Here is a 25,251-nt window from a genome sequence, read left to right on the forward strand (position 1 = left end):
GAATTCATTTTTTTAAATATTGCACTAAATTGATTTGATATATGAAAATGTATATTTGGTGAAGATTGATTACTCTTGCTGAAAATGATTTACCACAAATACAGGTATATGAAATATATTACATGAAACACTGCTTTTTTATTATAAATCATGAAAAAGTTGCTTTAAAAGTTGTCGAAGGAAACTGCAGTGACACATTTTATCAGGCAGTGATCAATTTCCTTGTCATTAAAGAATATGATTGAAAGCTTTCAAAACGTATATATTAAGAAGCTATCAACCTCGAGATCAGTGGTACTCAACCTTTTTCCATCCACAGACCACTTAAAGTACTCCCTATGCCATAGGTGATTAGTAAGGAATTGCTTAAGGTGGATGTGGGTTGGAGACCACTCCTTTAATTGTACTCAATTGACTCATTATGTGCACGGTTTCATAACTCCAAATGAAATGGTCCAATGACAATTTTTCTCAAGCCAAATAGTTCAGTAACAATTGGTTCCAGAGCTGTGATTCTGAAACCTTCCCTTCCCACTTACCTACCACCTTAAACAATCCCTTAACTGGAATTTAATTTCAATCCTTTCTAGGATTTTTGTAGGTTTAAAAAAATGCAATGCAATTCGCCAGAAACCCCTGACACAAAAAGGCTGTCTTCCATTTCAACTGCTTCTGCACTCATAACAAAATGTATGGAGTGTGTCAGCTCAACAGCAACATGGGCATATCCTGTCTCACAACTGTTACGTGCAAATTTTCTCAGTTATCTCTCAGGCAAAATTTCTAGGAGTGCTAACACAGGAACATTTTATCAGGTTCATGACCCTATAAAGTCATAAGCTTTAATTTTAAATCACCAAGGGAGATCAATTTGTCTTTAAGGTCAATAGGTCTGTAAGTGCTTAGTGTTGTAACCAAAGAAAATTTACCTCTTGACGCAGTGAGCGTGTGGTGGTGAGACTTCAAGTGGGCTGGCTGCAATCAGTTATGCTAACCTTCTTTCCTTATACTTTCTTATGAAATGATAGAGAAAATTGAACCTAATCCTTGAAATGTGACTGAGGGACAATGTCATTTGGAAAAAGTGGATAATATTAATAGAGAGACAGACTTGGTTCACAGAAGAATATGTTTATTAACTGCCCCTGGTGTTGATGTTATGGTCTTTCAGGAACTGGAACATATCAATGATTGGGGTCTGGATATCTTTAAGATTGGGGAGTATTCCAATCAGCGACCCCTTACAGTTGCTATGTACACCATCTTCAAGGTAAAAAGAAATGTTTTTTTCTGTCATTTGTGTTAATTGCTTGGTACCTGTTTGCCAGGAAACTCTCAAGCAACAGTTCTGTAGAGTACCTGGAAGATGGACCTCATTGGCCCAGTTTGTCCTCAGCACTCTGTTACCCTTTTTCACAGCTTAAAAAAATTCCCATATTCCCTGGCTTAAAAACGAGTTCCGTTACCTAGGTCTGTCTTCAATTCAAATTTGTATGCAAGTCAGAACAAGTACATTCATTGTTTATTTAGCATCAATTTATCTAATATTTATCCAAGTATGTAGTATATATTTTACCTTTATATGCATATAAAACATTTCCCAATGCACTAAAACATCTTAATACAGTACATAATGATAATACAGTACTGTACACAATAATAAATACTACATACGGTCATAAGATCATGATTAAAAGTTAACACTCATAGAAGATGATGCAGAGATTGCTAAAGTACAGTAACTGTTCCCGCACTTCAGATTTGTGGTATGCTACTCTCGTGATGATGGGCAATGCCAGCGGCCATGGCCCTCCCACATCTTCACTCCTTCCGATCCATACCCAGCTCTTTCGCTACTCCCCCCCACCCTTTGCTGGCGCAATCTTACTTTAAGGCCGAGCTGCCATTTTGCAGGGCCAAGCAGTGGGTCCCATGCCAAGCCTTAACAGTAGTAGAAGCGGCACGATGGTGCATACCGCTGCTTCTTCTCCTCCCACCCCCCCTCCCCGCCCCACCACCGGGCCACTCATCCCCTAACCCGCCTGCTGCTTTGCCCAGGCGTAGCCTGACAGCGGATGCCACCTGATGATCGACGGGGTAGCAAGCCAATGGAAAGAGAGCTCCAGTCAAATCAGAAGTTTATGTCATTCTCCTTCCTGTCAGCTTGTCGGTTTGTAACTATGGGTTGTTTGTAAATCTGATGTTTTCAACCTGGGGACTGCCTGTGCCCTAGATCAATGAGGAAGAATTCACAAGCCCAATGTTTGATATTGATTGGATGACTATACATTGGGTAGTCTATTTTCTCATCAAGAATCTACACAATAAGGAGAATGTAGGTAAGCTGTCAGGATGATTGTGATTCCAAGAGTGATTAGTGCCAGTGTTCAGATCTAGGGATATCAACTTCAGTGTTGCCATGATCGCATAAACCTCACCACCCATAACCTCCTAACTGTTGTGTCCTGCTGCATGAAACCACCATCTCCCCCCCCCCCCTCCCACTCCATCAGCAATTTAAAATTGAATAAGCATAGAACCCTACAGCCCAGAAACAGGCCCCTTTGGCTCTTCTAGTCAGTGCCAAACCATTTTCTTTTGCCTAATCCCACTGACCTGCACCCAGCCCATAGCCATCCATATCTCTCCCATCCATGCATCTATCCAAATTCTTCTTAAATATTAAAATGGAGCCCACATTCACCACCTCAGTTGGCAGATCGTTCCACACTTCCAGCACTCTCTTTGTGCGAAAAGGCTCCCCCTCACTTTTCCCTTTCAGTCTTAACCTATGTCCTCTGGTTTGTATCTCACCTCTCCTCAGTGGAAAAAGCCTATCTACATTTACTTTGTCTATCCCCCTCAGAATTTTAAATACCTCTATTAAATCTCCCCTCATTCTTCTGTGCTCCAGGGAATAAAGTCCTAACCTGTTTAACCTTTCCATGTATCTCAATTCTTGAAGTCCAGGCAATATCCTAGTAAATCTTTTCTGCACGTTCTCTATCTTATTGATATCTTTCCAAGAATTAGGTGACCAAAGCTGCACACAATACTCCAAATTTGGCCTCATGAATGTCTTATACAACTCTACCATAACATCCCAGCTCCTATATTCAATACTTTGATTTATGAAGGCCAATATGCCAAAAGCTATCTTTACAACCCTATCCACCTGTGACGTCATTTTCAGGGAATTATATCTCTGTATTCCCTGGCCCCTCTGTTCTACCGTACTCCTCAGTGCCATACCATTCACTATGAGTGTCCTTTCTTGGTTTGTCCTTCCAAAATGCAACACCTCACACTTATCTGCATTAAATTCCATCTGGTATTTTTCACCCAGTTTTTCCAGCTGGTCCAGATCCCTCTGTAAGCTTTGAAAACCTTCTTCACTGTCCATAATGCCCCCAATCTTAGTATCATCTGTAAACTTCTGATCTAATTTACCATTTTATCATTGATATAGGTGACAAACAACAATGGTCCCAGCACTGATCCCTGAGGCTCACTACTTGTTATAGGCCTCCAGTCTGAGAAGCAGACAATGGCTTCTCCCATCCAGCCATGGTCAGACCCAGTTCTCCACTTCACCATGAATATCTAGCGTCTGAAATTTCCTGACTAACTTCCCATGTAGACAACATCCACAGCCTTTCCTTCGTCAACTTTCCTGGTAACCTCCTCGAAAAACTCTATAAGTTTGGTTCAATGTGACCTACCACACACAAGGCCATGTTGACTACCCCAATCAGCTTCTAGCTATCCAAATAATTGTATATCCAATCGCTTAGAACACCTTCCAATAATTTACCGACTACTGATGTCAGGTTCATCGGCCTATAATTTTCAGGGTTACCTTTGGAGCCTTTTTTAAACAATGGAACAATGTGAGCTACCTTCCAATCCTCCGACACCACATCCATGGCTAAGGACATTCAAAAAATTTCTGCCAGATCCCCTACAATTTCTACATTAGCCTCCGTCAAGGTGCGAGGGAATATCTTGTCAGGCTCTGGAGATTTATCCACCATTATTTGCAAGCACATCTTCTTTAATCCATGACCCCACTGCTTGTTTTCCTCACTCCACACGACTCAGTGTCTGTTTCCTGAGTGAATACTGATTGAAAAAAACTATTTAAGATCTTCTCCATTTCTTTTGGCTCCATACTAAACCGACTGCTCTGATCTTCAATTTTGTCCCCCACTATCCTTTTGCTCTTTATATACCCGTGGAAACCCTTAGAAATTTCCTTCACATTGTCTGCCAAAGCAACCTCATCTCTTTTTTGCCTTCCTGATTTCAGTCTTGAGGATTTTCTTGCATTTTTATACTACTCATTTGCTCCATGGTGCCTGTATACACCTCTCTCCTCTTCCAAACCAGATCCCCAATATCCCTTGAAAATCAAGGGTCCCTATACCTGCTAACTTTGCCTTTGATCCCGACAGGAACATACAAACTCAGAATTTCGCCTTTTAATTGGATAGTGCTTGTCCATCAGCCCTGCAGACTTTCTTGTATGATTGACATTTTTAATCAAATAAAATGGAGAATAGAGGCTTTTTTTAATGACCCTTTGGTTTCAAAGTTGTAATAGCATTGTGTTCCTGCACTAATGACCTGAAAGCATGAGTTCCAATTATGGCTTGGGATCTTAAATTTGAAATTAAAAAGATAATTTCAGCAATAATGCTCGATTGTTATTATAAATATATGCCGTACAAAGGGAAGCCAATTTGCAACCGTTACTCAGTCTATCCCATATGTGACTCCAAACCCATGTTGTTTCCAGTCTCATTAGAACTTTCTACATTGGTGGAAAAATGCCTTCTTTTTCTTATTTTAGCCCCCAGTTATTTTAAGACAGACCACACGGAAACAGGCCACAAGCCCATGCTGTCTTATAGATAGTGCTGGTCTCAAACCCTGGGCACTGGCACTGTAATGGCATTGAACTAACCACTACATTAACCATGCCCTTATAAAGCTGATATTCAATTGGCCTTCTTGATTATATTTTTTTTCACCTTGTTATTCATTTTTAATGATTAAGGACCCCATAATTTCTTTCAACTTTCATAATTTGCAACTTTTCATCATTATAATAAAACTTAGATGAATCCAAAATGGACACCTTCACCCTAGACATGTACTGAAGCCCATCTTCCAGGGATTTTCCCATGAGCTTTACCTGCCAATATTTCTTTGTAATTTGGTGCTGCTGCAAACGCTGCTCAATTAACCATTAAATCTTGGTGTTTTCAGCTAACTTAGATCTAGCCCAGTGGTACACAACCTTTCTCTTTCCACTCTCTTCCCACTTTAAGGATTCCCTATGCCACAGGTGCTCTGTGATGAGGAAAGGTGGGATGTGGGTGGAAAGAAAAAGTTGGAAAACCACTGCTTTCATCAAACTTCATGGGCTCATCCTGTGCGCGGTTTCACAACTCCAAAGGAAATGGGCCAATGACAACTTTTCTCAAGCAAAATATTTCAGTCCCAATAGAGCAGTGATTCTCAACCTTTCCTTCCCACTCACATACCACCTTAATCACAGAGCACTGATGGCATAGGGATGACTTAAAGTGGGATGTGAGTTAAAAAAGGTTGAGAACCCTTGATCTACACCTCTCTAGTACATTGGCTGATCCAAAATTAAGTATTCTCTCCAATATCACTCCCAACATTGACACCATCATCTCTAGCCCATTGTTCACCACAAATTATTCCTTTTCACTCTTAACATCCTTTAATTCTGATCACGATAACATTCCCAGCAGTTTCCCAGTAATTTTCAACCCATATTTGTCTATGACAGCTGTTCTCAACATTTTACTTTGGCTATAGCCTCCTTAGGACTCTTTGCAAATTTTATGGGCCTCCTTCCCCCTGTGAAGTCATCAAGTTTAGCTTCTCCCGTACCACATAAAAACCTAAAAATATTTATGTTATGCGAGGTGAGAAGAAAACACGTTTTTTACTAAAATATGTTATTCCCCGCCACCCCACCACCCCCCCCACCCTCCACCCAACCATGGCCCCCGTTGAGAATGAGTGGCCTGGAATGTTCCAGGAAATGTACTGCTGAATTATCTTTGTCTCTTCGGTGAAGGGGTAGGGCCTACAAAAATGGTCAGTATTCCACAAAGATCAGGGCTGGAATTAAACTCTGGTACCAAGGGTGGAAATATTTGGATCTCTGCTCAGCATATTCCAGAGTCTTTTTGGAATTTTATGATTCAAATCTAGACATTTTGCAGTTTTACCATAAACCAGTGGTTTTCAAACTGCCCTCCCCCACCCCCCCAAACTCAGATTCCACCTTAAGCAATCCCTATGCCATCAGTGCTCTGATATGTGGTAGGTGAGTGGGAAGGTTGAGAGCCACTGCTCTAGACCGGATTGTTACAGAAATATTTTGCTTGAGAAAAATTGTCATTGGCCCATTTCCTTTGGAGTTACAAAACTGTGCACATAACGAGTCAATTAGGTATGATTAAAATAATGGTTTTCAAACTTCCTTTCCATTCACGTACCACCTTAAGCAATCCCTTACTAATCACAGAGCACTTGTGGCATAAGGATTGCTTAAGGTAGAATGTGAGTTTAGGGGGCAGTTTGAAAATCACTACCCTAAATGGTTTACAGCAAAATCAGGTCAAATACACCACATGATTTGGACAACATGTAATGGAAGGATCACCTACTTTACAATTGATTTTCATTATGTGCTCTTGAAGTCACGGCAGCTTCTGAAGACATTTAAGATTCCTGTGGAAACTTTCATCACGTACATGCTGACTCTTGAAGATCACTACCATACAGATGTCTGCTACCATAACAATTATCACGCTGCAGATGTGACCCAGTCCACGCATGTTTTGCTTCTATCTCCAGCACTAGAGGTAAAGTCCAACAGCTTCATACAATTCATTGTTAGTTTTTTTAATGGATTATTTACTCCAGTCTCTGTCTCAAGGGGTGAATATGCAATCTGCATTTTTAGCATCCTAAGGCCTCATAGAAAGATGGATTTTTTTGGACATGGGAGGCCATTCTGTCCTTCATATTCATGCTAGTCAACAAAGAACCATCCAGCCTAATCCCACTTAGCAGGACCCCCTCTGGAGAACAGCAGGCTACAACTTCTCATGTACACAGCCAAATCTCATTTAAGTGTGACTCTGCAGACCTATCAGAACATGAAGTGCAGTTCCTCGGCACCATCTTGGTGAAAAACTGTTTCCTCTCCTCCCCTCTAATATAATATTTAAAACTATGAATTCTGCTGTTGACTATTTCCTATTGTCTCTGTGTGGGTCCTGCATAATTTTATGCACCTCAATTAAGTCTCTTCCTGTGTTTAAAGGATCATGGGAAAATAGTCGCATGGTCACCAGTTGCCTGTAATTGGCTCGGTGGGTGGGTGATCCTTTTGAACAGCTGCAACCCTTCTTCCTAACCATCTTTCCCTGATCAGTGGCACAGTGGGAGCCCTATCACTACATCAGCTGCAGCAGTTTGAGAAGTACAGTATTTACGTGACTAGTCCAAATGAGTTTCTGGTCCATGGTGGCCTCCAGGATGTTGATGGTGGAAACTTGAAAATGGTAATGCTATTGAATTTCAAGGGTAGAGAGCTAGACACTATTTGTTGCAGATGTCATTGTCTGGCACTTGATGTGCCAGTGTTACTCATTGCTGATTAGCCTGGACTTCTCGACAGTTACACTGGGAAATATAGGCAAATCTGTGGGTAACTATTGGTATTAAGGAGAATGCTCCAGGCTCTTCCAGTGATTAAACATATTGGTGTTGATTTCTCCCGACTCTTCCTTCCAGGCAGTTTTCACAGATCTTGAGGTAATGGCTGCAATTTTTGCCTCTGCAATCCATGATGTTGACCATCCAGGTGTCTCCAACCAGTTCCTCATCAATACCAGTAAGTACTGTCCATGGCTGCGGCAGTCAGAAAGGATTCACTCTGGCTGAAAACCTCCAAAACTTTTCAATATAGTTTCATTGAGTTGCTCATTGCTGGGTATTTGTTATTTTATTTGTGAATGGGATGTGGAGAAGGTCATCCTTTAAAATCCATTGCTATGTATCCAAATTGATGTTTCCCTGAGCTATTTCAAAGGGTGGCTAAGAATTCCTTGCCTCTGAACTAACAAAGGTCAATAAATTTCCTTCTGTTTAAAACAAAATCAATCTCAGTGCTTTCATTGTACTGAATTTATCATGATTTTTTGTTTAAATTCCAGATTTATTCAGTTATCTGGTTTAAAATTTTTCACTGGCTTAGCTTGGATGTGTACTCCTCTTCACATCATTGGAACTCTTGATTACTACTCCAGCAACATAAACACCCTGCTACTCTTACCAATGCCATGGGCCCTCGAATCCTTACATTAGTTTCCCAGATATACACAATTATTTATAAATGTTTGAATAATGGGTTTGTTTATGCTACAGGGAAAGAAGGAATATATTTTATTTTTTTATTTTTTGAATAGTCTTCGAAATATTTTCAGCTTTTGAATAATTATTTTCCAAATTTCTTTTCACTTATCTTTTATGCAAACACACTGCTTGCATCTACATGTATTGCATATGCTCTTCTATTCTCTCTGGCCCTTGTTCTCCCATTTCCTATCTTTCATCGTCCTTGGTTTCTGTTCCCTTTTCCTAGTTTATTGTCCCCATCTCTATTTCCATTTTCTCACAACCCACCAGCATTTCCCTTTCTCTGCAATTTCCATCTTTCAGTGTTTCACTCCATCATCTTCCAACCCTTTCCAATCACTTTCATCCATCAAGTTTCCTTTTATATTGTCACCACTATCTTCCCATCTCCCTGCATTGCTCCTTGCCCCTATCTCTCCATTTCTTCTCCCGTTGACTCCTCCTCATTCTTTCTTGCCATGTCTCCCTCTTCCCCTAGCATGTCACCAATTGTATGCCCCTGTCTTCTCCCTCTTCCTGTCTCTCCAATGTCATCCCATCTCCCCATGACTTATCCTGTCTTTCTGTTGTCTTCTGCAGACTCCGAGTTAGCACTGATGTACAATGATGTCTCGGTTTTGGAGAATCATCACTTGGCCGTAGGCTTTAAGCTCCTGCAGCAAGAGAACTGCAACATCTTTCAGAACCTGTGCAAGAAAGAGTTTCAAAGCCTTCGCAAAATGGCCATCGATATGGTTTGTGCCACAACTTCCTCCAATCCAACACGAGCAGAATTCAACCAGAAAGTTCATTGCTCTAACTCCCTAACTCCTGTTCTCAGCCAGCCCATCATTAACTCCACTGGGAAAGTATTTTCTAAATTATTGAAGAAGTTATTTCTTAATCTCTATTTTAATTTGACTCCCCATGAGTTTAATTTGTTTTCTTTCTCAATTACCTTTATTCTCTATTCAACAGATGCGTATGTGGTAGCTTTCTTTCTTTCTCAAGCACAATTAGGATTTTTAAAATCTGCCCCATTAACTGTCTAATGCGTAGACACACAATATAGTATTCAGTGAGTTCTGAGGAAAGCATTAAGAACTTTGAGACCTGTGGAGAATACTTTCGTTGCTCTGTGTTCATTTTAAGATTCACTCATCTAATGCATTGCTTCTTGGTTGTTGAACGTTTAACCACTCCCAGTTCCCTGACATGTACAGTACTGCCTTACGACCACTTCATCTACGGTGTACTTCCCTCATGCATTTTTCAACCTGAAGCTAGTTAACAATCCAATTTGCTACTCGACCCTAACTCTGCACTCTTTTCACTTACATTCATTTATCTATCACAGGCAATCATTCTGAGCACCATTTAAAAAAGCTGGATAAATTGAATCTATTGTATTACTCTCTCCATTCTCTCCTCAAAACCTCAGTTGACTAAACAAAATTTCTCTATTGAAGTCCATGACAACTGTCCATTATTACACTTTTCATTCTAGATATTCTTCTGTTCTTTCCTTTTGTCAGGATTCTATGATTCTTCCTCCCAAAGATTCTGTTGACTGATTTATTTTCCCCAGGATGTGGTCTATCCATCTTTGTAAATATTGGTATATTAGCCATCTGCCAGTCTACTGCATCTATTTCTACTGGATTATTCAAAATGCATTGCAATATCCTTGCTCTTTCTTCTCAGATTTACATCCACACCTTCCAGCCACCTTCTCCTGGCACTAGATAGGCCACAAGTCCTTCGCATTCCTGGGCGCTGATCACTCCCACACTTTACAAAATGCCTTAACATTACCACATTTCTATTTCAAATGCTTGGACAGTCTCCTAACCATAGTTATCCTCCTCCTCCAGTCGCACAGGATCAGGGGTAACCTATGTCCACTCCAGTTTTCTGGATTCTGACAAGCTGATGAGACCCACAGAAGGGGCAGGAGGTAATTGGTTGGGTGGGTAGGTCATAAAATGGAGTGTTCCTTCCACCATTTAACTGTGTGCTCCAATGCAGAGTTTTCAGTGTGATTATACATGCTACTTCTTGACTGTGAGTGGTTATGGGCCAGGGAGCAGCATATTTTCTTGGAGGTTTTGAGAAATTTAGTAAATCTTTTTCTCCTACTGATTTAATCCCAAGTTTTGAATAGAGTATTAATTTCAGGTGCAGTCATTAGGCAAGCAATGAGACCTGCACCACAAGTATAATTAGGATCTGGATACTGGTGCTGTTAGCCTCGAGCCTGGAGTATTCTTGGCCCCACAGGTAGCGAGCACCGTATCTCTTGAGCAACATCAGTTTCTAAAAGACCTCCCTCCCAGCCTTAGCCACCTGCATACTTAAACAATCGTATGTTTCCCTTCCTGAACCTGTGTGTGATCATAATTTTGAACCTACTAATCCAATTTTACACATTCATTAGTGGGATGTAGATATCAGGCACCATCTTTATTGTCCATTCCTGATTTTTTTCTAAATCCTTTCTGAATTCAGGGACAATCACATTAGTGAAGCAGGAGTCACAAAGGCTGGATAAGGACAGAAAATGTTCTCCCCTTTAAGGACTTTCAAGAACCTGATGGATTACAATGACTGAAACTACCTTTTAATTTAAATGTTGTTTTATTGTTTGAATTTAAATGACTCAGCCTGCTATAGTGAGATTTGTATTCTTGATCTGGATCAATGGTCCAGAACTCTGGGCTGCTGGCTCCTAATACCTTAATCACTACACTTCCCTCTGATGACATGTTGTACCAGCTTCTATCAACAATGTACCTACTGTATAGGGTCCTTGTTCAAATAGTGTCCCAATATTTTTTTAAATAATATCTCAGATAGACTCCCTCATTGGTGGTAAAATGAGTTCCTCTCACATCACAAACACATTCTATTCAGTTAATTGGACTGATGAGTGGTTCTGGGAACCAGAGTAGTTGCAATAGGCTGAATAACCTTCCATATCATCGAAAATTAGTAAATAATATGAATGGGATCCTGACGGAAAGGCTGTTTGCCATGCAGTCCCCAACAATAAGATAGATGCCCTCTTGATAATTAGTTATGTATCTCTCTAACCCGAGCCTTTTCTGATCCAGGTGCTGGCAACAGACATGATGAAGCACATGAACCTATTGGCAGATTTGAAGACAATGGTGGAGACAAAGAAAGTTACAAGTTTAGGAGTCTTATTGCTGGATAATTACTCTGATCGGATACAGGTACAGACTCGCCCAGTTTTTGTGATTGCTACATCAGACTTTTTCCTGTTATTTAAATTTAGTTCACTTTTTACGTAACAATTTCAACATTGAAAATCCAAATATAAGCTAACAGACAAAAAATACAATGTGTTGCACCTCAGTGTTAATTAGTGACAGCCAAGTTTGAACTCGTGCTGTACCCTATTATGTTAATTAGTGACAGCCAAGTTTGAACTCGTGCTGTACCCTATTATGTTAATTAGTGACAGCCAAGTTTGAACTCGTGCTGTACCCTATTATGTTGCACAAAGAAATCTCTGCTGATCAGTGCTCTACTCATTTGTCACACAGTGACAGACCTGCCCCACCAATAAGTTACCTCAGTGTGTTGCAATGACAGTTCTAACCCTTCCTGAAAAATACCCCAGAAATACATAGTGCCCCATTGGTGGGGAGAGGTCTGTCACTGTATACCCATGCTATACTGAGACAGACCTGTCTTCTCCATTACTGAACAACTGTGTTACACGGCAACAGATCAAGTGTCTTGTATGCTTCAATGAATGAATCAATAATGACTTGGAGCGCAGTCTCCAAATGTGCACATATCAAACATTATCCACACTGTGCTGCTCTGTGATTGAAATTGGAGTGATCGTGGTTCTGTAGTTGAAGCTACATAGGTTCAGCAGTTTCCCATTTGTTTGTAGATTAGCTCCATTCCAGTGGAACTTGAGTGACAATAAAAAAAAGACTTACAAAATTCTTGGCCAATGGACTTGGTCTTCAACATATCTTCTTCTTAGGTAGTCCCTCTGGATCAAGAATGATTTGTTTCAACTCTAGTTTTCAGTTCTAGGATGCTGAACGTATTTATGGCATCATAAAGGGAATTACAGACTCTTGCACGAAAAGGGTAGGCATCGTCCAACAGAACACGTGAATAGGAGCATTGAAAGGTGGTGCGTTCCTTCTGCCATTTTCCCTGGGCTTGTCTCTTCTCCTTCTCCATGTTGGCAGTCACATGTGAGGAATTCCCAACAGTCAGTGCATTTTTTTTCCAAGGAGTCTTTCAGTACATTCTAGGATTTTTTCTTCTGTCCACTTTTCATCCAGTGACAAAGCTCAGAATAGACTGTCTGTTTCAGGAGTCTAGTGTTGGACATGCCAGGGTGATTGATGTTACCAAAGTCTCAATGCTGGTGTGTTGACAGGGAAGAGGGACATAGGTTTGTTTGCTTATCTTTCCAGTGGGTTTGGACAGATATTTGGAATAAGTGTTGGAGTTATTTTTTTAAGTGTTTGGAGCAGCTGGTGTAGATAATCCAGATCTCTGAAGCATATAGGAAGCGAGGGATCACAACTGCTCAGTAGACCACTAGTTCAGTGATAGGTTCTGAGGTCTTGATCTTCAGAATATCCTGTGCCTCAGTCAACCAAAGATTGTGCCCTGAGGTGATGGTGAATTTTGTAATCACACAAAAGGTCCAGAGATATCAGATCTGAGTCCTCATTTTCCAGGCTCTTGATGTGAACATTCAATACACTGGACAACACATTTTTTCCCCCAGAAGGTTTACTTCCTGAAAATAAATAGGGGATTATAATAGGGAACTTCAAGCTGAACACAAAAGAAAATTTCAGATTTGCTATATCACATAAGATGTTGGGAAAAAAAAACATTAAATTGACTTTTATTGAATTTAGTATAAAGCGTATACTCACCACAAATGTAACAGAATGTATCGCAGCTGTCATGGCATTGATGCCTTGAATCTTCCTGATGACAATAAATGCTATTGTTAAGTACACTCACTCTGCCATTGCCTGAAGAATATGAGCATCAATATTCATTCAGTCTACATCAATGTAGACTGTCCAAACCCACTGGAAAGATAATGTACAGCATCTGTATATGTGAGCTGCTTTTATACCCTGCCTGCTTCTATCCTAACTAAGTCTGCCCAGGCCTAATTCAATGTTTGCATAGCACCTGCACTGAGGATGTGCCCTGGCTTGCTTGGACTGACCAAAACAGCTCGGTTTGTGGGCAATATTCTAGTAGAATTAAAATATGACAGGAAATTTCAAAATGGGTTATATTTAAAAAGAAGGTATGTGATAGGAAAATTTTACAGTGATTTTTGTGAGGAGCAGCCCAAAATCTATAAAATACACTCAAAAGTGTTCAGGCAGTTGTCCAGTGTAATTAGAGGGGGGTGTTGTCAGTTCACTAGAATACTTTTGACTTAAGGTCGATTTCCCTGTCTGCTTCATTGAATAAGTCAAGAATAGTTTGAAGCTTGGCTTGCAAACGCAACCATCATCTGCATTCTTCATTCGGGCTCCTGATGACCTTGGACTCTTGGTTGAATAATTCCTCTGAGTTTGGAAGATTAACTTCTTTCCCATGGAAAATGTGTTGGAGGTGAGTTGCAGTATTGCAGAAAGGAAGATTAAAAGCGATATTGAAGTGCCTTATGTGACGCTGATCTTCACTGAGATTGGCTCTGGTTTTGATCGATTGCCTAGGATTATAGCTTGGATGTCATAATGAATTCTGTTCCTTCCACTTGGAAAGATGGGGCTGTAGCGGCAGCTGGTGCAGAACCGTGGGGAGTGAGGGAGCAGAGATGCAGTGCTCCTGCGGGTACAGCCACCCAAATAGATTGCTGTTGGCTCTGAACGGCCCCTTGAGGGAGCCGACAGGGGGTTTTAGTTGAAATCCCGGCGCCTATTAATTGGCAGCAGCCACAAGGGGCTGCAGACTCTGGAAAAGCGAAGAACTGGAGCATGGAAGATCACTCCCCTGTCTGAGAGGGAGAGGCGGGGAGGGGACGGACCAGTGAGGGGGCCCGGCGGCTGAGGGACCAGTGCATGATGCGGCCTGCTGGAGACTCGAGGTGAGGAACCCGCTGAAGCCGTGGGCTGATGGAGACTGGCCCGAACTAGCTGGAGGGGTGCCAGGCATCAAACAGGGATGCGACGAGGTGCCAAGTGCGCTGAAGGGTCCTTGACCATGTCAGAGGTTCGGATCTGGAGCTTGGGTTCCCGATGGTCTGGACTGTACTCTGCTGGAGTGAATGTACGGACACTGGTGACTCGGGGGGGTGGGGCCAACTCTCTTTTGCTTCTCTCTCTCTCTGACTGTAAGCCTGACTGGAAGAGGCGCTTAGGCAATTCCTGCCGGTGGCAAATCTGTCTGCCTTGCAGCAGGCAAAAAAAATTTCATGTAATTCGACACTGTTTTATTAGTAAGTGCCTTACATTCAAAGAGAGAGAAGTAAAAGAGAGTAAGTAAAAGAGAGTCCCCCCACCCAGAGTCACTAAGCGTACGTAGATTCCCCTCCAGCACTTCCACACCAGCACTTCCACACCAGCACTGTACTCCAGTGTTGGACAATGATAGACCTAACTGATAAAGTTCAAGGACTGTACATATACAACCAGACAAAACATTTCCCAGACCACAGTGCACAAAAGTACACATTCAATACACCACACATAAAAGCAATGTCTTCATTAATCTCAAAGCCAACGGGAAGAAGCTATTCCCCAGCCTGACAGTCCTGATTTTGATGGTTGTAGGTCAAAGATACTGTGTGCTGGATGGAGACGATCCTCAACAATGCCATTAGCCCTTTTTAAGCAATGCTCCCAGTGAATGTTTTCAATAGAGGAAAGGGAGACCCCAGTGATCCTCTCGACCACTTGGATGATCCTGTTCACTGGATCCATTACTGAATGAAAATGTTACTCAAGTCCTGTGGCCCTTTACTATATTCTGCTCATGGTTTCTGCTGTGAGGGGGCTGACACAATAGTGAATCAGTGGGCAGTTTGCATTGAACCATGATTTTTTGGAAAATAACACTGAACCTGATGTTGTTCCTTTCCACAGGTTCTCCAGAACATGGTGCACTGTGCTGATCTGAGCAATCCCACCAAACCCCTGCACTTGTACCGGATCTGGGTGGATAAAATCATGAAAGAATTCTTCAACCAGGGTGATCGAGAGCGGGAACGGGGCATGGATATCAGCCCGATGTGTGACAAACTTACTGCTTCTATTGAGAAAACCCAGGTTAGATGGCAGAAATCCCGTGCAGATGTGCAACAGAGGGAAAGAGATTGACACCCGCTAAACCAGACTTGAATGAGGGATTAATCCCTACCTGCTTAAAGGTTAACATTGGAAGTAGCCCATAGAGTATTAAATGGCATTTTATGATAGTTTATTATTTGAGCAGTAATATGGCAGCTCCATATTCTTACCCACTTCCAAATTTCGGTTCCATTGACTTCAACAGAGCTGAATTTCAAGAGCTTAGTGTAGTAAATAGGGCTTATTTTCCACAGTGCTGCAGGAAGGATGTCTCTGTGCAATTTTATCATTTTCTCTGAAGAGTATTAATTATTATTTCTAAAAATCAATCAGAGAGAACTGCAGAGGATTGTTTCGTTGACCAAATGGAATCAACTCTCTGAGGATGAAATTCAGATGCTGAAACTCTAAAAATAACAACAGAAAGTGTTGGAAATGCTCAGCAGGTCGGGCAGCATCTGCAGCGAGTAAAGTTCAAAAAGTTAGGAATCAAATGTGTTTTAAGAGACAGAGTGGGGTATGATGGGTGGGGGAAGATCATAAGGAATACCTGTTGTAGGAACAAGACCAAGGGAGATTGAATGATTCAGATGGGAGTGATGGTGAAGGCTTCTTAGATGGAGGAGGTATGAGGAGATGATTGGATGAGGATAGAGGAGAGAGAAATGGTGCTGGAACTGTGAGATACCAAATACTTAAAATTCATAATGGAAATAAGAATTGTTGGAAAAACTCCAAGAAATCAGACAGCATCTGTGTGGAGAGGTAAAGACTGTCAATGGTACAAATTTCAACACAACTGGCCAATACAGGATGGAAGGGTTGGTTATCTGAGATAGTTGAATTTAATATTCAACCCTATACTGTATGCTATAATGTGCCCAATAGTGCGAGGCCAAAGACAGAGATAATCGTGGTGGGATTGAGAATTAAAGTGATAGGCAGCTGCAATCTCAGTTATCCTTCCAAAGCGGTCACAACATCACCATTCTATTTTTAGTTTCTCCATTGTGGAGAACATGGCAAATGCCTACAGTGGAGTGGAAGAGACACTAGTTAATCTCACCTTCACCTGGAGCGAGTGTTCGGGTAAAAGGGTAAAAAGAGATAAAAAGGCGGGTGTGCCTCTCCAGTGGTTGAATGTGAGCAGGAGTGGAAGGGTAAGATGCAGAGGGAATGGTGTTGGTGGGGAGAACATAGAGGACATCTAGAAAAGAGGTGCCACCGATATGTGGGAAAACGAAGGAAAAGAACGAATGGGCAAGGGAGGAACTAAAAAGCTCTGTTGCATGGGAGTAGGCAGAAACAACAGGCCTGCTAGGAGAGTCCTGCATGAACTAAAAGTGGACAATGTAGGCCTATGTGGGGGAGGGGACCGATGAAGTTGGCAGCTGCGGAGAGAATGTCTCCTGACAAAATGCCATTGCCTAGGAGACCAGCATGATGTTGAGGGGTAGTGGTATGGTGCAGAAGGAGGAGGGTTTTTTGGAGCACAGTATGCATACTGTACATTGAAAGAGGTATCAGTGAATCACCTAGAAAGGGTGTTTCAGTCCTTAAGGATGTGCCAGAGAGTGTTCAGGTGTTTCTGTGATGTTGAAGTCAGTTTGCCATATGACAAAACACCACTTGAAGGTCAGCAGGTTTAATGACAATATTGGGTTCTGGGTCTTGGTGAAGAGTATTTATTTGCCACTAAGTTTTGGAAATGAAAATGACCACAGGGTGATAAAATTGGGACAAGATTTATGCAAGCATTTTTCCCACTGGTTTTTAGTTCAGATCTACTATGATCAGGTGCTTGCGGGATCAAACCCCACTCTTGGAATTAAAATGTTGGGAGCTCCGTCACTGCACAGACAGTTGAGGTTTGCAGAGTAAGCTCATTTTCACCCCATGAAAAGATGTACTGGGTAAGAAACGCTGTCACTTTAACCATTCATCTTCAGCTGATTTTACCCTCCCTCGTTCATCCAGTGAGTTAGTTAACCCCTCTCCTCAAGGGCCTTGGTTTGCATACATCGTTATTTATTCAGCCCTTTCACATAGCCACTCAGTAACCCCTCTCACCAAAGGTCCTGTGTTATTGTGCATCTACCAATAGTTGCTGTCAGGTGTGGAGGTGCTCACTTGGCTGTCATGCAATGTTGAAATCTATTTACAGCTCCTCAGCTAATGAAGCAGCCCCCATCTTTATGCATCTCCGTCTGACCAGTGAATTCATCAGATTGTTACACTGGTCATATCATGAATGATCAGAACATAAATGAAAACTATAGAAGAAATCTGGTTGAAATGCTGGACAATAACCACATGGACTTATTCTGCAGACCGGAGCTGCCCCCTGTTGGTCATTTGTCTGCTAGTTGGCAGTGGATTCAATCTCTTGGAGTTTAAATTTCCTTTACCTATGGGGTATATGTAGCATTCACCCAGAATCAAAGATTAACTGCCTGAATGCCTGTCTGAGCAATACAAGTGGAACAACATTTTAGAGGTTGAGAAGGTGGGGTGAGATTTAAAAAGAATGATGCTGTTAAAGGACCAACCCATCCCGTTGTTAATGTCCTACAGGCGAGGCATTAAATGAGGCCCCTCTTATCCTCTCAAGCTGGATATGAGAGTTCCTCTGGACACAGTTCAGAGAAGAATGGGGTGGGAGGAGGAGTTGTCATTTGGCCAATATTTATTGCCAGTTATGATGGGAACAAATGTCCTATTGATAGTCATGTGGTAAAACCTGAAAGTCTGCAGACTCTGTGGTTGAAATAAAAACAGAATATGCTGGAGAAACTCAGCAGGTCATAGCAAATATACATAATGAATGTTTCGGGCTTGAGCCCTAATTGGACAAAATGTGGGTGGGCACCCAAACAAAATGGTGGGGGGTGGGGGGGGTAGCAGTAAAGGGACAGTGGGAGAAGCACAGGCAGGAGTAAATAAGTGTATAAGGGAAGGGGGGGCACACTAGCACACAAAGGGGGGGGATAGATCTGTGAATTGAGAGAAGAGGTAGAGAGCTGGAGGAAAGAAGACAGAGAAGGGCTGTGAATGGAGAGGAAAGGAGTGGAGAGTTCTCCCTTTGAATCCCTCTGTCTCCTTTCCTTCACCTCTCCATCCCTTCTCTCTCCATTCACAGAGCCATATTCCTCCCCCCCCCCCCCCCCCCGGCCTGTTTACTGGTGTGCCCTTCCTCTCTTAACCACCTATTATCTCCTGCCTGTGGGACTGTGCTCCTCCCACTGCCCTTCGCTCCCTCCCCCATTTTGTTCTTGCCTGCCCACATTTTGCTCATATCTTGATGCAGGGCTCAAGTCCGAAACGTTTGACCTGCTGAGTTTCTCCAGCAGTGTGTGGATAGTCACGTCACCCTTTGTGGGATTGTGCCATCCTTCCTTTTCCTGCGTTATAAACTGTGCCCTTCAGAAGTACATCACTGGAGGTACAATGTATTGAGACATTCCACCAATGTGAAAGGAGATGTGGAAACAAAAGCTTGAGATTATGTGCAGGTTTTGCCGAATGTAGTAGTGAGTGATGTAAATGCCTCCATTCACAATCCAGAAGTCTGAGCTCAAATCCAAACATGGCAACTGAGGAATTTAAATTCAACTAAGTAAATAATTATGAAGTTTTTTTTATAAATAAGCATAAAGCAATGATGTAAATGCCTCCATTCACAATCCAGAAGTCTGAGCTCAAATCCAAACGTGGCAACTGAGGAATTTAAATTCAACTAAGTAAATAATTATGAAGTTTTTTTTATAAATAAGCATAAAGCAAATTCCAGTTGTTGCCAAAATAAACCCCAAACCCATTGGAGAAGTCATCCTTACCTGGTCAGGTCTAAATGTGACTCTGGACCCTACGATGTGGTTGACTTTTATTGCAAAGTAAAGCAACTCAAAAATAATTAGGGAAGCTGTTGGGCCAGTGAGCTATGTCAATGTTTGGTGAATAAAAAAAAAGTACAAAAATATTGCCATACAACATAGAGGTGTGGGTTTATAAGACTGAGCCTCAAGGGAAGAGGTGTATAAATCTCCCACTGTTGTAAACCTGCTGACTATCATGTCATCTCTCCGGTCAGATGAAAGTGGATATAACTTCAACCAAGAAGCCAGGAAATCTCCTTGATAGACACTCGAACAAGCTTCATTGTTTCCTTTGTTCTATTCTTATTGATCTCTCTCTCTCTCTCTGTAATTCGACACTTTATTCCTGTACTGTGAATGGTTTGATTCACTGGATTGCTGGCTTTCTTACTGGACTTCAATACACGTGACAATAAACTCAAACTTGGAACCCCTCCTCCAAATGGCCGGAGGTTCATTGCAGTTGAACATGAAAGTCTGCAGATGCGGGATTGTAACACCGAGATGCGGGAGGAACTCAGCCAGTCTTTCAGCATCCACAGGAGGTAAAGATATATTACTGATTTTTTTTCTGAGCTTGAGCCCTTCCTCAAGGTATGGGCACATTGGAAGAACAGCACGTCATATTCCATCTGGGAACCCTTCAAACAGATGGCAATAACATTGACTTCTGGTTTCTTTTAGAATTCTCCCATCCCCCATCTTTCCTTCCCCAGCTGTCTCTCTCTCTCTCTCCCTTTGTCTCCTTTCACAGAGCCAAAATCAAATTTCACCTTTCCTTTCTCCTGTCCTCTTATCACATCCAGTTAACATCGTTTGCCTGTTGGTCTGCACTCCCTCCCATTCTTTTCCCTTTTCCCCCAACCTTTAACACAGAGGCCTGACTCCTTTTTTTCACTCATATCTTGAGGAAGGGCTGAGGCCCAAACACATCGGTAATAGATCTTTACCTCTGATGGACAATATGAGACTGGTTGACTTCCTCCAAGATCTCTTTGTTTTGGTCTATTGCAGGTTTAGGATGAATACTTAGGAGAACCTGGGCTAAGTGGTGCTATGGTCTAGATCAGTCTAAGGCCCTCCTGGATTCTAGCCTAACATGCCATGGCCCACTCCTGGCAAGGACAGAGCAATATTTTCAAGTCAAAGGCAGCTCTGTAGGAAACACATCTTTATCTAATTTAAAGTATTTTATTCAACATTTTCTAAAGCATACACTGAACATAAAAACTCCCAATCAAATCAAGCCACTTGAATAACAGTTTCTTCACCTGTTTCTAGATCCTTGATCTAATAGGAACTGTGACTAAGTGCTGAGCACCAAGCCACTTATATTGAGAGATAGCCGGATGACCTAGAACCATAGAACTTTACAGCACAGAAACAGGTCCCTTTGGCTCTCCTAGTCTGTGCTGAACATGTTTTTGTCTAGTCCCTCTAACCTTCTCACTGACCTCCGAGGCAGATTGCTCGCCAACCCACCCTAGGTCACCTGGGAGGACTCAGACCCACCCTGACCTCAGTGGGTTGGGAAGTTTCCATGGTCCGCCATGGTCCACTGTTTAATAACCACTTGGATGGATCTTCAGAAGGTTTCTGCTTAGTCTTTCAAGAGATGTGAACCACAGGCTGGGCCAGCATCCTGAGAAGGTGGTAGAGAGTTGGTGCATCTGCTGTTGGTTTCCAACGCAGTGAAAGGGAACACTTTTCTAACTGGATTCTTGCTCCTCCCATAGGTTGGATTCATTGATTTCATTGTGCATCCACTCTGGGAGACCTGGGCTGATTTGGTTTACCCTGACGCCAAGGAGATATTGGACAACTTGGAGGACAATCGCGACTGGTTCCACAGTATGATCCCCCGTAGCCCGCCCTCGCCATCCCCTGTGCTTTTTAAGGACACCGATGAGATCGTACTCCTGGAGACGGTCAGCAGATCCATCCCCCAGAGACCGGAACACAACTCTTTGGAGGACATGTACAGCTGCAGCTCTCCGCAGACGCCGGCCACCGACCTCTCCGAGTCGTCCGAGATGGGCCAGTCTGTGGCCAGCAAGGGTCTGGAAGGCGAGCCGGGGCTCGAGGAGAACTCCTCAACCCTCAACGCAGAGGAGAGGCGGACACGGGGGAACCAGAGCACTGGAGCCGAGCAAGAGGCCAGTCCGAGCATGCCACTGGCCACATAACACGGGGTCTGTCGAACGGACATAGCAACTTTTTTTTTGTCTGGTCTGGAAGCACACACCAGGTAGGGCTTCGGAGGCTGGGCCCCTGGGATCAGGGAGGGGAGGGGTATTTTTGGAGTGGGTGGGGGGAAGGTAGGGTATGGCCTGAGGCAGCCTCTACTGTTGACGACCGGACACTAAACACACTGCGGTGAGTTTTCCCTCCCCAGGGCCGAGGAGAAGGTTTTAAGATTTAAAAAAAGATGAAGCACCCCCCACCACCACCCTCCCCCATCGCTGATGTCCCACGGAGCCGGCAGAGCAGTGAAACGAACGTGGGAAGCGAGAGGAAATGGTTATCCTTTTCAATTTTCCATTGTCAAGTCGTTGGGACAAAACAGGGGCCCGCTCTGCGGAGGAACGGGGCGACAGGACTGCAATGGGTCGTGGCGCTGAAGCCAACGCTGTACGGACTGGGAGGAGAGCGAAATCGGATGCCTTTTCAATCGAATAAGAAATGGGACTTTTATGTGAATGCAGAAAAAAGTTTCACGGGTTTTATCGATTTTTTTTTTAAGAATTGCAAGTGAACTGTATTTTTCCTAAATGAATATTTTTAGATTTTTTTTTATACAATTTGCCTTTATGTGAACTGTGATCTAGAGTCGAGACTGACTGCTGCACTTGTGTGTGTATCTGTCTCTGCTTGGCCATGTGTATCGGAGTCTCCATGAAAAGGTGTGTGTGTGTGTGAGCGAGAGGGAGTATCGGTGCGCGTCAGTGCCTGACCCCTGTGTGGAGAGGGCGGCGAGGAAGCAATCTAGTTAAATTGTGGTCTCTCGCCGCACCATCATCAAAAAAGAAAGGACAGACATTTCTGCACCACCCTGAGGAGGGGTGAGACCATCGGGGCTGGTGAGAGGGTGTGAGGGCGCGGGCGGACGTACGGAGCCAGAAATAAACAGAGGGTGGGGAAGAAGGAAGGGGTCCGGGAGAGGCGGAACGCCGTCGGGGAAGCTTTTAGGAAGGTGGTCCGGAGGAGTGCGAAGACTCGCAGGCATTCGCATCGCGACCACCCCAATTTCTAAGCCGGGATATTGGCTAACCCGCTGAGTCAGTGGATATCGGAGATATACACGAAGGCGGTGGTTGATTAGGACTCTCCGAGGTACAGTGGAACGTGTTCACACACACACAAAAGGGAATGAGATGCGATTGTCCCCCTACACGGGATCGCAAAGGCTACTTAACCTTTATAAATATCTTACCCGGCCCCTCTGTCCCACGCTTGTGTTTCTGCCCCTTGCCAGCCAAACACCCCCTCCCCACTCACAGTCTCTCCTCCTCCTTCCCCCTTGTGTTCATCCAGCCTCCCCTAAAAATCTAAATCAGCTGCTCAGAGGGTGGCAATGAGTTCTCCATCTGGTTGCGGGTTGTGGGGCGACGATCGAGACCGAGGTTCGAAACCCCAGTAAGGAGTTTGTCCGTTCTCCGGGTTGGGGGGGCTCTGGTTTTCCCCTCTCCACCCTCAAAAAGTATAGGTTAATTGGGCTGTATGGACCTGCTACCGTGTGGCCCATTCATAATATTGAGGGCTGTCAATATTATGTGAAGTCCTTAACGGATCGTCGGCTCAAAGCAGAATCCATCTCCCGTTGAAAGGTCAGGCCAACCACCCCCAGCCGTGCTTTCGAAGGAGGAGGGACACTTGGTGTTGCTATAGTAGTCCGTCTTCTATTCGCCCCGCACCCAGTCCGCGTTGGGCCCTTTTAAAACGCTTCTAAGTTGTCGAAACTAGGTCCTAACTTCGCCTGTTAGCACCAGCCCGACCCCCGACCGAGATCTCGCCCAACAGGTCCAGTCTGGGTCTCGCTACCTGCCAATCAGGCTGCAGAGGTAGGGTTGCGGGGTGGACAGCAGGGTTAGTATGAGTGGGCTGAATGGACTTCCGCAGCGATGGGAATGTGGACCCGAAGAGCAACCCGAGGCGGCGAAGTGCCTGGAAACCTGGGTACAGAGTGCGAGGGAGTAGGAGAGGACAGGGCACCGTGAAGCGGCGAGGCAGGGGTCAGGGTGTTAGGAGTGCAGTCTTCCAATTCCGGGATCCAAGCAGTTTGCATTCCAGGGGATTTCGTTGGGCGCCATCGCCGGCCGCTGGGGTCTGTCCTTGATCCGTGGAGACGGCAGAAAGGGAGAGATTTCCATGATCGCTATTTCAGGTCTTTGATTTCTTTTTGTGGGGGTGTAACCCTGCGCTTCGGGCAAATGAACGGCCAAGGAAACGGTGGGTGGGGTACACTATCAGTTGAGTGGCGACACAGGAAGGTGGGGAGGGGGGGGATTGCGCTTTCCGATAATGGGTGTTCAGACGGATCTGGGTGGGCACAGAACAAGCTGGAAACAGGTCTCTTCCATTTGTTGCTTCCTGGCCTGATATTTCCAGCATTTATTCCAGATTTCCGGCATCTGCGGCTTATTTATTTCGGCTCCCTGCAGGTTACGCAAGCGGGGCCTTGACTTTGTTGCAAGAGGATTTCAGTGCATGAGAGACCACGCCAACCTTCAAAGAAGGAGTGTCCAAAGTCAATTAGTTCAGGGTGAATCGAGGTGTGAATTCACTTAAGTGCTTGTGATGCAATTGGAGCATTTTTACATTGAAATGGTGAAACTCTCACAATGTTAGGGTTGAAGTATGTTATGTTGGGAAGCACAACACGAGAACGTAAGAAAGGGCATTCGAAACATGGACAGCTGGCTCCGCCACCATTTCCTATCACCAGGGCTGACCTCGACCTGGGCTCAGCTCCGCCCACTTGCCTTTTCCCCATAATTTCCCAACTATGCAAAAATCTATCTAACATTGCCTTAACATATATTTAATGAGGCAGCCTGTCCTGCTTCCTTAGGCAGAGAATTCTACTCTGGGGGGGGGGGGGGGGGGAGATAATTCCTCCCATCTCTGTCCAAATTATACTCCACTAAATTGCGAGGTCACATCCCCAGTTCTAGTCTCAAGGGAGCTGAATATGTATATGAAATAAAAATTTGAAGGGCAATGGCAAAGGAATGAGGATTCTTCATGAAGCTGATGGAGCCATTGCGTTGAATGACCTCTTGTACTGCAACCATTTTTGAATGTCATTTGAGGGTTTCTGGAGAGAGATGTCACTATGGTGGATCTCAGTTGGTGATGTCTATCAATTCCTTAGCAGAATAAATTCACGATCCAACTGAGAATCGCCTTACACTCAGACAGCTTGGAATGGCAGGCCATACTGTTTACATACCTGACCTAGGATTTATGAAACAAATCCTCTGTTTTGGGTTCCATTGTAGGAGAATAGAGGAAAACTTCAAGGATATTCCCAAATCGTCCTTGAAGGAATGCAACAGAATATGAGAAGATGTGGGCTGCACTGGGTCACCTGGCCCCTCTCT

General features: G+C 43.5%; 1 protein-coding gene across 14 annotated transcripts in view; it reads left to right on the forward strand.

Annotated features, from left to right (window-relative positions):
• LOC138758638 (3',5'-cyclic-AMP phosphodiesterase 4C-like) overlaps nucleotides 1–24,747 on the forward strand; it is a 230,259-nt gene extending 205,512 nt beyond the window's left edge. For all 14 annotated transcript variants that reach the window (XM_069927895.1, XM_069927899.1, XM_069927893.1 and 11 more), the window contains 7 exons: nucleotides 1,172–1,270; nucleotides 6,747–6,911; nucleotides 7,849–7,948; nucleotides 9,052–9,206; nucleotides 11,565–11,687; nucleotides 15,570–15,752; nucleotides 21,385–24,747. In XM_069927895.1, the coding sequence (XP_069783996.1) occupies nucleotides 1,172–1,270; nucleotides 6,747–6,911; nucleotides 7,849–7,948; nucleotides 9,052–9,206; nucleotides 11,565–11,687; nucleotides 15,570–15,752; nucleotides 21,385–21,834 (1,275 nt within the window). In that variant the 3' untranslated portion in view covers nucleotides 21,835–24,747. The remainder of the gene's footprint in view (nucleotides 1–1,171; nucleotides 1,271–6,746; nucleotides 6,912–7,848; nucleotides 7,949–9,051; nucleotides 9,207–11,564; nucleotides 11,688–15,569; nucleotides 15,753–21,384) is intronic.
• Nucleotides 24,748–25,251: the final 504 nt, after the last annotated feature.

Source organism: Narcine bancroftii, chromosome 3 (assembly GCF_036971445.1).
Source record: "Narcine bancroftii isolate sNarBan1 chromosome 3, sNarBan1.hap1, whole genome shotgun sequence".
NCBI classification, from domain to species: Eukaryota; Metazoa; Chordata; class Chondrichthyes; order Torpediniformes; family Narcinidae; genus Narcine; species Narcine bancroftii.